Here is a 13,378-nt window from a genome sequence, read left to right as displayed (position 1 = left end):
ATTTTTACAAATTCTTCGAATTGAACACATTTGTAACCTCAGCTAGAGGGCAAGTGGAAGTGGAGGATTGTGTTTTGAGGTCAGAATTGAGTTGGAAGCTAGTGGCCTCAGGCTTATACACCTAGACACAGATACCACATAGCTGATACCTAGATTATGGCTGCAGTTGGGAAAATTCATGACTCAATCTTCAAAGTAACCAGCAAAAAGCCAGACTGGAGGCATGACTCAAGCTATAAGACTACCAGCCCAATATGTACAGGGCCTAAGTTCATAACCCAGCAGTTAAAAATAAAAAGAATAATAATAATAAGGTTAGTTGACCTTCAAGCCCCAGATTTTTGAACTGTAATATAACCATGAGCTGCAAAGTGATAGTTAGATATTACTATTTTTATTTTTTTCTCTATCTCCGTCATTCTCTGATTCTCAGTATATGATCTTGCCTCCTACTTGACAGAGGAGACAGATGCCAATCTGATGGGAATCCCTCATCTTTCCAACATCAAACGTGCAACCTACAGGCATCTGGCCTAGCTCTTCCCTGTGGAATGGAAGAGCTGGGCTCCCTCTCCTTCTCCCAGTCTTCCTTTCTGAGCTCATCCTGCCTCTGTGGCAGTGTTAGCAGCCAATTACTCCTTGCTCAGCCTTGGAAGCTCCCTTCTCAGTTGGATCTTTTCCTAGACCTTTCACTGGGAGTTAATAGTGCCTCCCTTGAAAAGAAAATAAATATTGAGCTGCAGGGTTTGTGAGCTGAGTCTCCATTGGCTGAGATGAGTGTGAAGGGTGGTGTCTCCTGTGAGCTGTATAGTGCTGCTTCTCAGTCCTGTAGACTAGAGGAAGAACTTACCATCATTCTTGGGGACTCCGGTGTCTAACTTGATATTATTTGTGATGGGGAAGAAGATTAATCCCCTGAAAAATGAGAAACTCCTCCACCAGTTGTGTTTTTTATAGTTCAAGGATTCTGAAGCTCTTTTTTTTTTTTGGTTGTGGGGCTTGAACTCTGGGCCTGGGCGCTGTCCCTCAGCTCTTCAGCTCAAGGCTAGCACTCTACCACTTGAGCCACAGTGCCACTTCCGGCCTTTTCTATTTATGTGGTGCTGAGGAATCGAACCCAGGGCCTCAGGCATGCAAGGCAAGCGCTCTACCACTAAGCCACCTTCCCAGCCCTTTTTTTTTTTTTTTGGTTGGTCGTAGGGCCTAAACTCTGGACCTGGGCACTGTCTCTGAGCTCTTCAGCTCAAGGCTAGTGCTCTACCACTTGACCCACAAGGCCACTTCCAGCTTTTTCTGCTTATGTGGTGCTGAGGAATCGAACCCAGGGCCTCGTGCATGCAAGGCAAGCACTCTACCGCTGAGCCACCTTCCCAGGCAGCTTCTGAAGCTCTTTTGTGTCTTGGACCCCTTTGGCAATCTGGGAAGTTTATTCCCAGAGTCAGAATCATGGTTGCCTCTCAGAATAATATTAAATGTGAGAAATAAAACATGTTTGATTACCAAGGAAATCAATTGTAAGGGAATATAATTATTTTTAAATTATCTAGTAATACATCTGATTCTTGTGAAAGGCTTTAATACAAGTAAAGACAGGTTCAAAAACCACCGTGATATCAAGGTGATGAACATAAGAAATACTGTAAAAAAAAAAAATCTAGGGGCTGGGAAGTGGCTCAGTGGTAGAGCACTTGCCTTGCATGCCTGAGGCCCTGGGTTCGATTCCTCAGCACCACATAAGCAAAAAGAAAAAAGCCAGAAGTGGTGCTGTGGCTCAAGTGGTAGAGTGCTAGCCTTGAGCTGAAGAGCTGAGGGACAGTGCCCAGGCCCAGAATTCAGGCCCCACGACTGGACCCAAAAAAAAAAATCTACAACCACTACCTTGTAATATCAACATCTATAGTTCTGACTGATGATAAAAGACACAACCCAGTGCTTCTAAGACCACAGTGGCTTGCTACCTATGTAGATAACTGAGTTAAGTGACAAATTTCAGTTTTAACTTGGTGGATACAGAGATGTAGTTTTTCCCATCTACGGTTATAGATTTTTCATTCTGTCCATGGATCTTAGAGAAAAAAAAATCATGTCATAAACAGTACTGTCACTGAATTCAAGTGATTCCTTTTGTGCAAGTACTTACCACAGGAGACCAGAGATGTGTACCAGCCACAACAGAGAAGATGAGAGGCTCAATTTCACCTTGGGACTGTGTCCCTAAGGGGACCCATTCGGAAGTACCAGTGCCATACTGAAAACATTCTGTCCAAGTCTTGTATTTTTAGACTTTGGGAAAGATCCAATTAATATGATTTTGCTGAGGATCAAATTATAAACTAGATTGGGTTGGAGCTTTGTAAAACAGGCTTTCCTTGGGAAATTCCATAAATTACTTAAGATACAAAGGCAGATGAAAGACAGGAACAATGTGTGTATATTCTAATTCTTATAACTTGTTTTTATATTATAGTATAACATGCATCATTTCTACGTCAACAAACACAATGATAAAATATTACTAATGGCTGTATATTATTTTTATTGCAGACATACCCTCGCCTTAATTATCTAGTATGGTGCTCTGGGTTAAAATTTTGTCCACATTCTATTTTAATTTCCTTAGAATAGTTCTATAAATGGATTGGTTGTATCACAGTTTAGAAACAACCAAAAGAACAATGCATATATCAAGGATTTGGGGGTTTGATGGGTACTATCAAATTGTCTTCCAGAACCACTGTTCAGGTTCCCACTGGAACTGGAGCTCCTAAAGTGGGAAGGAGAATGAAAGAATGTCTTCATGGGGAAAAGTGGCTGAGAGGAAGCTCAGGACACTCTACTTTAGTGCTGGAACTACCTTTGGGACAAAATGTGAGAGAGGAACAGGGGCTGCAAGGTAGGAAATCTCTCATGTTAACTCAATTTAAATCATCTGGATAGATATAGCCTTATACAGCTGTGCTAAGGCAACCAAAAGAAGCAGTGTCCGTGTTTAGACCATTATGGTAAACGTAGTGAAATATAAATACATATTGCTTGGAGGACTCTGTACTGGGGAACAGTTTGTTTGGAACACACAAACAGCAATGATCACTTGGTCCATGAGCTCCACACCTGGACTTTCCCCTTTCAGTGGACATTCCCCTTCCTCTCTTCTTTCCTCCTTCCATATTTCTTTTTTTTTAAATTACCATCTCTAGTTTTTCTCCTCTGCAGCTAGGTAGTATATGCCAAGAGTACTGAAACCATTTCACATTTCCTTTATGTGGTATAATCAGCAACGGTAGATATAGGAAAATGAATAGCTTTCTAAGTCTTTCTATCAGATCATGCCACAAACTATATTCGATTTAAGGAAAATAAAAAATCTACAGGTCTGTGATGATTCTCTCTTCTCCTCCTGGATTTTTACAGATGTAGACTTAGTTTATGTCTTCAAGTATCTAGACCAAAAATCAGTTTTCTCCCCATAATCCCACTTCTCAGATCTGCAATTAGATTGTATCTGCTTTGGTCCATGAGTTAGACACCAAATCACCAATGTCATCTCTGGATGCCTTTGGAGGTGAGGCCCTAGGGAGGTACCTTAAGGAAAGACTGGGCTCTCCCACTAGGGTATGAGTGGCTTTTCAAGAAGAGTTGGAGCTGTTTGCTAGTGGCTCCTTCCTGTAATGCTTGTTGCTCAGGAGGCTGAGATCTGAGACTCATGATTCAAAGCCAGCCTGGGCAGCGAAGTCCATGAGACTCTGAGCTCCAAATAACTGTCAAAACGCCTTGAGTGAGTGAAGCTGTAGCTCAAATGGTAGAGTGCTGCCTTGAGCAGAAGAAGGAAGAGGAGGAGGAAAGAGAGAGAGAGAAAGAGAGGGGGGGAAGGAAGGAAGGAAGGAAGGAAGGAAGGAAGGAAGGGGGGAGAGAGGGAAGGAGGGAGGGAGGGAGGGGGGCGAGGTGGAGCCTGCACACCTGCTGCAGAAATACCATCTTCGCCCGTGCCAAGCAGGTGTTGAGGCCAGCCTCCCTCCAGCCTCCAAAACAGTGAGGCGAATAAACTATTCTTTATAAACTGCCCGGCCTGAGGTATTTGGGGGCGATGTCGTCAGAGGATGGGCTATTTGCTCCCAGGTTTTCGTGTGTGCCTCGGGAGGCAGCTCCCTAGCATGAGGGAAACGTGACGCCTGGGCATCCCGAAGTTGCCCAGGCCACACACAGCTCCCGCGGAGCACGCCCACCCTCAATTAGCATTTGCTAATTGGTGCCGGCCGGGCCGGTTCTCTCACCCCGGGAGGCTCTCCGGTCCTTTCCCCCCAGGGGTGGTCCCGGGACCTCACTTCTGGCCTGCGGTGACAACAGTGCCCCCCCTTAAATCCTTGCGCGCAGGGCTCCCCCTCTCACCCCCGGCCCCCCGGCGCCGTCCGGCCGGGGGCAAGGTTCGCCCCCTTCCCCGCACAGCGGGCCGGCAACGGTGTTCTCCACGGTCCGAGGAGAGCCGGGCGCAGAAAAGTTCAGTGGGTGCCGAGGTCGTGATTTCCCCACCGCCGGGCCCGCGCGGCCGCCGTTCCACACCCGCGCCCGGCTCGGGCCTGGCTTTTCCGCCCCACCCCACGCGCCCGGCGGTCGGGACACTCGGGGCGGCGCCCCCCCCCCCCGCGCACGGTCCCGCCGCCCGCACTCCACCACGCATTTGGGCGGACAAAGGAGCGATCCCGGGGACGGGGGCGCCGAGCCCCCGGAGCCGAGCCCGGTCACGCCCCGCGCGCGTGTCGGACGCAGCCCAGGCAGAAAACCAACACCGGCGGAATCCGCTAGCCCAGGCCCTTCGCGGGGCTTCGTCCTCACGCACCCCACGTCCTGTCGGGACTCCCCCCAAGTCCGTTCCCCAAGCGCCCAAGGGTGACCCAGGCCGCCCCTTCTCCAGTCCCCACCCCGCGAGGAGGGCAGGGGCTCCCGGCGGCGGCGGCGGGGGTCGGGGGGCCGGGCTGGGCGGGGAGGCGCCGGGCGCAGCCAATCCCCGGGCCGCCCCCTCCCCGCCCGCCGCGAGCCGAGCCCGGGAGCGGGGGGGAGGGGGGGAGCCTGGCGGCGGCGGCGGCGGCGGCTGCCGTGGGGAGGGATGGAGAGGGGCGGGGGGAGCGGAGCCGGGCGGAGACGGCCGCGGCGCTGCAGAGCGGCTGGGGCGGCGGCGCAGCTCCCCGTGCTCCCCCCGGCGGCGCGCGCCCCGAGCCGCTGAGGGCCCAGCCCCGGCGCGCCCCGGAGCCATGGGCTGCATCGGCTCGCGGACTGTGGGTGGGTACCGCGGCCGGACGCGGGCCGGGGCGGCGGGGGTGGGGGGTGCAGGGCTTGACCCCCGGGTCGCTCCCCCCGGGGACCCTTCCCCCATCCCCGTCCTTGCCCCTCCGGGTACCCCGGTCCGCGCGCGCGCACCCCGCCGGCCCCCGCGCCCTCACCAGCCCGCCCTGCGCCCGCGGTCCTCGGGCCTCGCATCCTCCCTCCCTGCCCCGGCTGCAGCGCTCCGGTCCTTCCCTTCCCTCGATCCTCCGGTCCTTCCCTTCCCTCCATCCCTCCGGTCCTTCCCTTCCCTCCATCTCTCCGATCTTCCCCCGCTCCCCATCTCCCCGGTCCTTCCCTTCCCTCCATCCCTTCGGTCCTTCCCTTCCCTCTATCCCTTCGGTCCTTCCCTGCTCCCCATCTCCCCGGTCCTTCCCTCCATCCCTCCGATCTATCCCCGCTCCCCATCTCCCCGGTCCTTCCCTTCCCTCCATCCCTTCGGTCCTTCCTTCCCTCCATCCTCCGGTCCTTCCCTGCTCCCCATCTCCCCGGTCCTTCCCTCCATCCCTCCGATCTTTCCCCGCTCCCCATCTCCCCGGTCCTTCCCTTCCCTCCATCCCTTCGGTCCTTCCTTCCCTCCATCCTCCGGTCCTTCCCTTCTCTCCATCTCCCCTGTCCTTCCCTCCATCCCTCCGATCTATCCCCGCTCCCCATCTCCCCGGTCCTTCCCTTCCCTCCATCCTCCGGTCCTTCCCTTCCCTCCGATCTTTCCCCGTACCCCATCTCCCCGGTCCTTCCCTTCCCTCCATCCCTTCGGTCCTTCCTTCCCTCCATCCTCCGGTCCTTCCCTTCCCTCCATCCCTCCGGTCCTTCCCTTCCCTCCATCCCTTCGGTCCTTCCTTCCCTCTATCCCTTCGGTCCTTCCCTGCTCCCCATCTCCCCGGTCCTTCCCTCCATCCCTCCGATCTATCCCCGCTCCCCATCTCCCCGGTCCTTCCCTTCCCTCCATCCCTTCGGTCCTTCCTTCCCTCTATCCCTTCGGTCCTTCCCTGCTCCCCATCTCCCCGGTCCTTCCCTCCGATCTATCCCCGCTCCCCATCTCCCCGGTCCTTCCCTTCCCTCCATCCCTTCGGTCCTTCCCTTCTCCCCACCGCTCGCCCGCAGGCTCGGCCCCTCTCCTCCCCAACCATCGGCCCATCAGCCCCCCTCCGATCCCCGGCCGCCCGCCCGCCCGCCCTACTCCCGACCCTCCCCACCCTCTGCCTCCAGGCCGCCGCCTGTGCTCCGCGGTGCCCTGCGCCTCCCCCCCCCCGCCCCTGTTTCTGGAGCGCCCCTCTTCTGAGACCCTCTCGCCCCATTGCGCCCCCTCCACCTCCCGCCCCCCCCCCGGCCTGGGTGCTTCGCCCCTCTCCCCCCCCCCCCGTGGCCTTTCCGCGCCGCTCGCGCCTCCCCCGAGCGGCTTTGTTCACGTGCACGTTCCCTCCGGGGCGGGGGCGGGTTGCGCCCGGGGCCGCGGGGAGACGGACCCCGCGGCTGGGCGACCGTGCACTCCCGGGGGGGGGGGGAGAGGCCGGGGGAGCGGGGTCAGAACGCGGGCTGGGGTCTGGAGTCTGGCTTGGCCGAAGGGTGGGGCGTCGCCTGGGAACCCCGAGTCCGCCCGCACCTGCCCGGGAGGCGGGCGGGGCGGGGCCGGCTCTGTATTTACCTCCGCCGGGGCCGGGCGCTGAGGTTTCCCAGCCGCCTGCTCCCCGCGGCCGCGGCCTCGCCGCCGCCCCCTGCTCCCCCACCCCACGCACCCGCTACACTTTCGGCTTAACAGATGAACCCCCCCCCCCCCATTTTCCCTCCCGAACTCTCCCTTTCTCCCTCCTACACGCCCCGGTGACCTCAGGCTGAGAGAATAATTCGTGTTATTATTGCAAACAAACTCACCCTCAGGAAGCCTAATTTCTGAGGCTCCGCGTATTTCCATGGAGACCCCTCCCCTTCCTCCTCCGCCCCCCTTCTCTTTTCCTCCCCCTCTCTGCCCCCCAGGGCTCTGACTCAGCTCTTGTCTTCCTCGAGGGCCACCTCCCCTCTCCTCTTCTCAGAGATGGTTCCCTGCGTGCCCGATTTCTGCTGTCCTAATGAGGTCCTCACCTCCTGCTCGAGCCTCAGGCCCTTGGCCGGTCGGTCTATGCATGTCTTAGGGCTCTAAATGAGAGTGGGTCACCTCTGGGCGGTCCTAACCCTAAGTGCCATGAACTACCATCCCCTCCTTCCTTTTGCACCTGCTATGTTGTTCCAGATTGGATTGTCTTCTCCTGGTACCCATGTAGTGCACCCCTTCCAAGGAGGACCTATAACCCTAAACTTAGCATCACAACGCTTCAGGTGTGGTGAGAGTCTGTAATGGCAAAGGACATAGACAGTCATTTGATCTGTGAATTCTATATCTACCCAAGAAGTTCTTCTCCAGATTTCTGTGAGTAGCAAGCACCCCATGTTCAGGCAGGGAGTCTCTCCCCTGACCTCTTGCTTTTCTGGTAGTCCCCCACCACCCCGTTTTTGTTGGTGATGGGACTTGAACTCTGGGCTTGGGCACTGTTCCTGGGCTCTTCAGCTCAAGGCAAGCGCTCTACCACTTGAGCCACAGCGCCACTTCTGGTTTTCTGGTGGTTCATTGGAGATAAGAGTCTCACAGACTTTCCTGCTCCAGCTGGCTTTGAACCGAGATCCTCACATGTCAGCCATCTTGGTAGCTAGGGTTACACGCGTGAACCACCGGTGCCCAGCTCTTGGTCAGTCCTTTTTATTCTTCTCATTGTCTTCTGTCTTCTCTTTCTTTGTTTAAAGTCCTGTTCTTGTAACTCTTCCTTTGCCGAGTCCTCTGGTTTCCTTCCCCTCTCTCCATTCCCCCATCTTTCATGAAAGTTGGGTTCAGTGTCTCCATCTGACCCTTTCCTCTGCTCTCACTTGTTTCATGGGAGCAGACTCAACTCCTTGTCCCCTCCCTCCTGACTCTATCGCCACCAAGGTCTTGGCAAGGCGTTCACCCCTCCCAAACAAGATGAAGCCTGAGCACAGAGAAGTCTTGTTTGTAGAACTGATATTGGCAAAAAGCCCAGACCCATAAAGAAACCAGAAAAGATTTTTCGGGACCCAACCTCTGCCTGCCCACCTCTCCTACCCAAGGTAACGGGCAACAAAATGGAAGGCCAGGCCAGGAAATACTTCGGAGGTGCACGTGTTATTCTCAGTTGAGCTAAGCCCCAATGTTTTGGCTCAGCATGATTATTTTCCTCACCCAGAATTTGGAGACAGTAGGAATATTGTAGGAAATGGGTAATCAGAGGAATGTGGCAGCCGAAGGAAGGAAGGTACGGGGTGTGGCTGGCTTCAGCATCCTATAGGGAAGACCCAGGGGGATGAGAAGCAGCAAAGAACCTTGTGTCTACTTCAGGGAACGAGGTGATTGCAGTGGACTGGAAAGGCCTAAAGGATGTGGATCAGATCAACATGGACAGCACCAGCTCTCTGCATGGGAGCAGCCTCCACCGGCCTTCTACCGAGGTGAGGCTCTCTGCTCAGCTCTCCCTACCCTTTGCCAAAGCGCATCCGAGACCCAGGAACCACCAGGAACAAAAAACTTCGAAGTCTCTAGCTGCCTGATCTTCCTTACCTTCCACGGCACCTTTCCAAACACTCCTTCAGACGGATCCTTTTATATAACGTTCCTCCTGGCTTTTCCTGGAAATCCACACCCCACGGTGCACACGGAGATTCTCAGGAAAGCCTGCGTTGCCTGGCACACTTCTGGCGGTCCCCTCTGAGGAAGGTGGGGTTGAGGTTCTTCTGGAGGACTCTGGGATACCATTCCCTTTTTTCTTTCTTACAGCAAACGAGGACAGATTTCTCCTGGGACGGCATCAATGTAAGTGCTGACTCGGCCCTCCTGATCCATTCCTATTCCTCCCTCTCCCCGGACGCTATGCCACCCAGCATTGCCTGTCAGCAGCAGGCACTGTGCTCTACCTAGCCTCCAGGACAGGTGGAACAGATACCTACTTAGGATGTTGGTGTTGTGGTTTTTCTTTGCACCTGCCCTGGTTTGTGTCCTTCTTCCCGGAAGCTATGAATTCTTTGCCATCTATAAGGCACCCCAGATCTTCTTACTCCACTGCCTCTCTCCCTAGCTGTCCATGGAGGACACCACTTCCATCCTTCCCAAGCTTAAGAGGAACTCTAATGCCTATGGCATTGGAGCCCTGGCCAAGTCCTCGTTCTCAGGTGAGCTGCATCCAGATGGGAACTACCAACAGGCTTCTGGTTTTAGTCTCATGGCTCCTTAGGCTCCACAGCCCAGGCTTATCTGCCCCTTCTGTGGAGGCTGTCTCCCCCTCAATGGGAGGGAGTTCCAAGGGGAGCTGGGAGGGGGAGGATGGGGTGGGGTCTGTTATGGGTACTGAGTGTTAATCTGGAGGCTATGGGTGTGCCTGGCCCCTTAGGGATCTCGAGGAGTATGAAGGACCACGTGACAAAGCCCACAGCCATGGGACAGGGCCGAGTGGCCCACATGATTGAGTGGCAGGGCTGGGGGAAGGCCCCAGCGATTCAGCCACAGCACAGCCACGAGGCCGTGCGCAGGGATACAGACGCCTACTCCGACCTCAGCGACGGCGAGAAGGAGGCACGTTTCCTAGCAGGTACTTGTGCCCAAGTCCTGAAGAGATTCATTTTGAGGGTGGTCAGACACTGGCCCTTCAGTGTGCTCCCTTGTGGAAGGACTGGCCTTCTCCTCCTTCACACAGAGGCTTGCATAGCCTAAGAACCCTCATTTTCAAGCATTTTCACATGTTCATTCTGGGAGATGCAATCACCACTTCAGAAAATTAAATAATAGAGCTTTTTTTTTCAAGGCTACCAATTCCAGATGCTTTTCTTGGCTACCGTGTGGGCCTGTCCTAGGAGCATAGAAGGCATGGCTTTAAAAGGCTCTGCTTCTACCCATGTTTCTAGAAGTGAAAGGAAGACAGTGGGGTTTCCTCTAGCCTTGCCCCTCGGCACCTGCTGTCGTGAATTCGCTCACTGCTTTCATTGTTACCACTGGAGATCAAGGGAACGTGGAGATGGTGTGCTACAGAAGAGGTTGAACTCTAGGTTCGATGGCAGGCATGAGGAGTACCAATAAGGGAGGCTGAATGCTGGCAGCAGATCTCAGTAAGATAGCTAGGAAGAGGGACAGGTAGGCCTGGCAGGGAGGGTAAGTCTGGTTTGGGTAGTGGAGGAAATGGCAGCAGGGCAGGGCAGCAGGCACATTAGGAGTAGCAAGACCAATAGCAACTTCAGCTTCAACTTATCCCTTTTTGCTTCCCATCCCTGGAGCTTTTGATTTGATCTCACTATAAATCTAGGGATCCTTAGGAATCTCTTAAGGATCCTTCTGTGGATCTACATATGGATGCTTCTGCTCTCTTCCAGTAGTAGGCTCAATTCCTAAAAAGCCTCCAAACGTCTAGAAATCTCTGACTTGAATTCCTTAGGATACCTCACAGAAGATTCCCAACTCTTTCCTCTAGGAATCCAGTCTGACCTGGAAAGTGCCCCATGGTTTTGCCTTGTCTCAACCATAAACCAAAGCTAGGCTGTCCAGTACCCCTGGTCACCTGTGGCCATTGAGAATTTGGGCCTCCTCCCAGAGAGATGGGCTGTGTTGAATACTTGCCTGATTTCAAATATAGTGGTTATATGTTGACATGATAATCTTTTATGTATACTGAGGTAAATAGCTGTGATCCATTTTAAAAAATTAATTGTACTTTATTATTTATTCATTTATTTATTCTTTTGGCATTACGGGAGTTTGAACTCCCCATTGTACTTTATAAGCAACTACTCTGCCTCTTAAGCCAAACTTCCAGTCCTTTTTGCTTCAAGTTATTATTTCGATGGGAGCATCTCACATTTTTTTGTTTTGTTTTGACTGGTACTGGGGCTTAAAATCAGGGCCTGGGTTCTGTCCCTGATCTTTTTCACTGAAAGCTAGCACTCTACCCCTTGAGCCACAGCTCCACTTCCAGCTTTTTGGTGGATAATTGGATATAATAGTTTCAGAACTTCAAACCCTGATCCTTAGATCTCCATCTCCTGAGTAGCTAAGATTATAGGCATGAACCTCCGGTGCCTGGCAAGGGGGGGCGGGGGTGGAGGGGTCTTACTACTTTTGCCTGCGATTATAGACTTGAACCACCATATGCAGTTTGTTAAAATGGGTCTTCTTTCTTTTTTTTTTTCCCGAACTATTATCTTCCCAATGTCTAGGATTAGAGGCATGAGCCTCTGTACCCAGCCCTCTAAATCTTCTGAAGTCTGGCTACTAGGAAGTTTACAATGATCTAAGTGGCATGCATTCTATTTCTACTGAACAGTCTTGCACTAGTGTGTTTCCATACCCCTTGGAGGAATCTTGTGCTACTGCATTTCTTCTCCTAGGTGTCATGGAGCAGTTTGCTATTTCTGAGGCCACGCTCATGGCCTGGTCTTCTATGGATGGTGAGGATCTGAGTGTCAACTCCACCCAGGAGCCACTGGGCTGCAACTATAGTGACAACTACCAGGAGCTGATGGAGAGTCAGGGTGAGAGATGGGTCCACACTTCAACCCTTGGGGCCTGAGGCTTCCTAATTATGTGGGCTACTGCTACTCCTCTCTGTCTGTCTTTTAGGACTGTCATGTTTTTCTCAGCTTCCCAGTGTTCTCCCTCTGTGTCTTAGCCTCCGTTCTGTGAGCTCTGGGTACCATGATAGCCTATGACCCCCTCCTACCTTCCTCATTCTCTTCGCAGATGCCCTTGCTCAAGCCCCCATGGATGGCTGGCCTCACTCCTACGTATCCCAGGGCATGTACTGTCTGGGGTCCTCAGATGCCTGGGAAGCCAGCGACCAGTCCCTCATTGCCTCTCCAGCCACAGGATCCTATCTTGGCCCTGCATTTGATGACTCACAACCCAGCCTGCATGACATGGGGCCTTCCCAGCCTGCATCAGGATACTCTGCTCAGGAGCCTCCGCCTTTGCTGGTGGGGGACACTGACTGGGCCCCAGGGCTGGGTGGGGTGGACCTGGCCAGAGGGGGCCCTGTGGAGGAGGAGAAGAGGCCTCTGGCCACTGAGGAGGAAGAGGATGCAGGATGTCGGGACCTGGAATCTCTTTCTCCACGAGAAGACCCTGAAATGTCCACTGCTCTTAGCCGGAAGGTGTCTGACGTCACCTCCTCGGGTGTGCAGTCATTTGATGAGGAGGAGGGGGAGGCCAACAACTAGCTTCTTTGTACCCTACTCCCTCCTGAGGGGCATGGCTGCAACCTACACCCTCCCTTGCCCCAACAGCAGGGCTGAACCCCGGGGCAGAAGACGACGGGAAACCTGGAGCTTTCAGCCTTTGCCTGCCCAGAAAGTGGAGGAACCAGCAGGGGGGTTGACCTAGGCTTACACGCAGAAACCATGGGTCTAGGAGCCGAGACCCCCCGCGAGGAGATGGCTGCACCCCTGGCGAGTGGGAGAAGAGTGGTGGCTGTGGACTCCTGGGTCTGTGTCCGGGCACGGCTGTGCTGGAGACTGGATCTCAGTTCTTCATCCCCTGATTTCGTCTTTCAGGAGCCTTGGCTGTGCTGTCTGAATGCCTCCTTTCTCCATTTCACTCTTGCTTTTCCGACTCTGTTTTCTCTGGCCGTGGCCCCAGCTCATTCCCACTGTGAGAAGCAGACCTCGGGGGCTGTGGAACACGGTTTGGCAAGCGCTGGGAAGTAGCTTGACGGGCAGGGCTGCATCCACAGTGGAAAGCCTGCGCTCTGCGGGTGATTTGGCTTCGGCTAGCAGGAGCCAGGGAGGAAGTTATCTTGGCATTAGCTGCGACTTACAAGGGCCACAAGCATGATTCTTTGTCTGAAGGCCTGCCCAGAGACAACAAGGCCATTGAGGAGATCGAGAAACAAACATGGCCACTTGTTCTGGGATCTTGAATATCCCATGGCTGCAAGGAGGATCCCAAGGATCTGGGAAGACACCCAGCAGGGCTGGCAGCCCAGCGCTGCCCTCTTTCCCACTTCCTTCCCTCCCTTGCTCCAGGAGCCCAGGCCTTCCCCCC

General features: G+C 54.0%; 1 protein-coding gene across 2 annotated transcripts; it reads left to right on the top strand.

Annotated features, from left to right (window-relative positions):
• Positions 1-5,246: 5,246 nt before the first annotated feature.
• Positions 5,247-12,655, top strand: Fam131b (family with sequence similarity 131 member B). Of its 2 annotated transcripts, XM_042677266.1 has the most exons (7): positions 5,247-5,274; positions 8,699-8,808; positions 9,134-9,169; positions 9,432-9,525; positions 9,744-9,941; positions 11,728-11,871; positions 12,080-12,655. In XM_042677266.1, the coding sequence occupies exons 1-7, from the start codon at positions 5,247-5,249 to the stop codon at positions 12,553-12,555; spliced, it is 1,086 nt and encodes a 361-aa protein (XP_042533200.1). In that variant the 3' UTR covers positions 12,556-12,655. The 2 variants fall into 2 exon arrangements, with proteins under 2 accessions (XP_042533200.1, XP_042533201.1); XM_042677267.1 differs by lacking the exon at positions 9,134-9,169 and having other exon boundaries at positions 12,080-12,556.
• Positions 12,656-13,378: the final 723 nt, after the last annotated feature.

Source organism: Dipodomys spectabilis, unplaced genomic scaffold, assembly GCF_019054845.1.
Source record: "Dipodomys spectabilis isolate Male_0828 unplaced genomic scaffold, ASM1905484v1 ptg000034l, whole genome shotgun sequence".
Lineage (NCBI taxonomy): Eukaryota > Metazoa > Chordata > Mammalia > Rodentia > Heteromyidae > Dipodomys > Dipodomys spectabilis.
The sequence above is the reverse complement of the archived record's forward strand: the minus strand, read 5'-3'. Positions and strand labels throughout refer to the sequence as shown.

Coding starts and splice junctions, on each gene's coding strand:
- Fam131b (XM_042677266.1), top strand. CDS start 5,247: ATGGGCTGCATCGGCTCGCGGACTGTGG. Junction 5,275..8,698: donor CATCGGCTCGCGGACTGTGG/GTGGGTACCGCG, acceptor TGTCTACTTCAG/GGAACGAGGTGATTGCAGTG. Junction 8,809..9,133: donor TCCACCGGCCTTCTACCGAG/GTGAGGCTCTCT, acceptor TCTTTCTTACAG/CAAACGAGGACAGATTTCTC.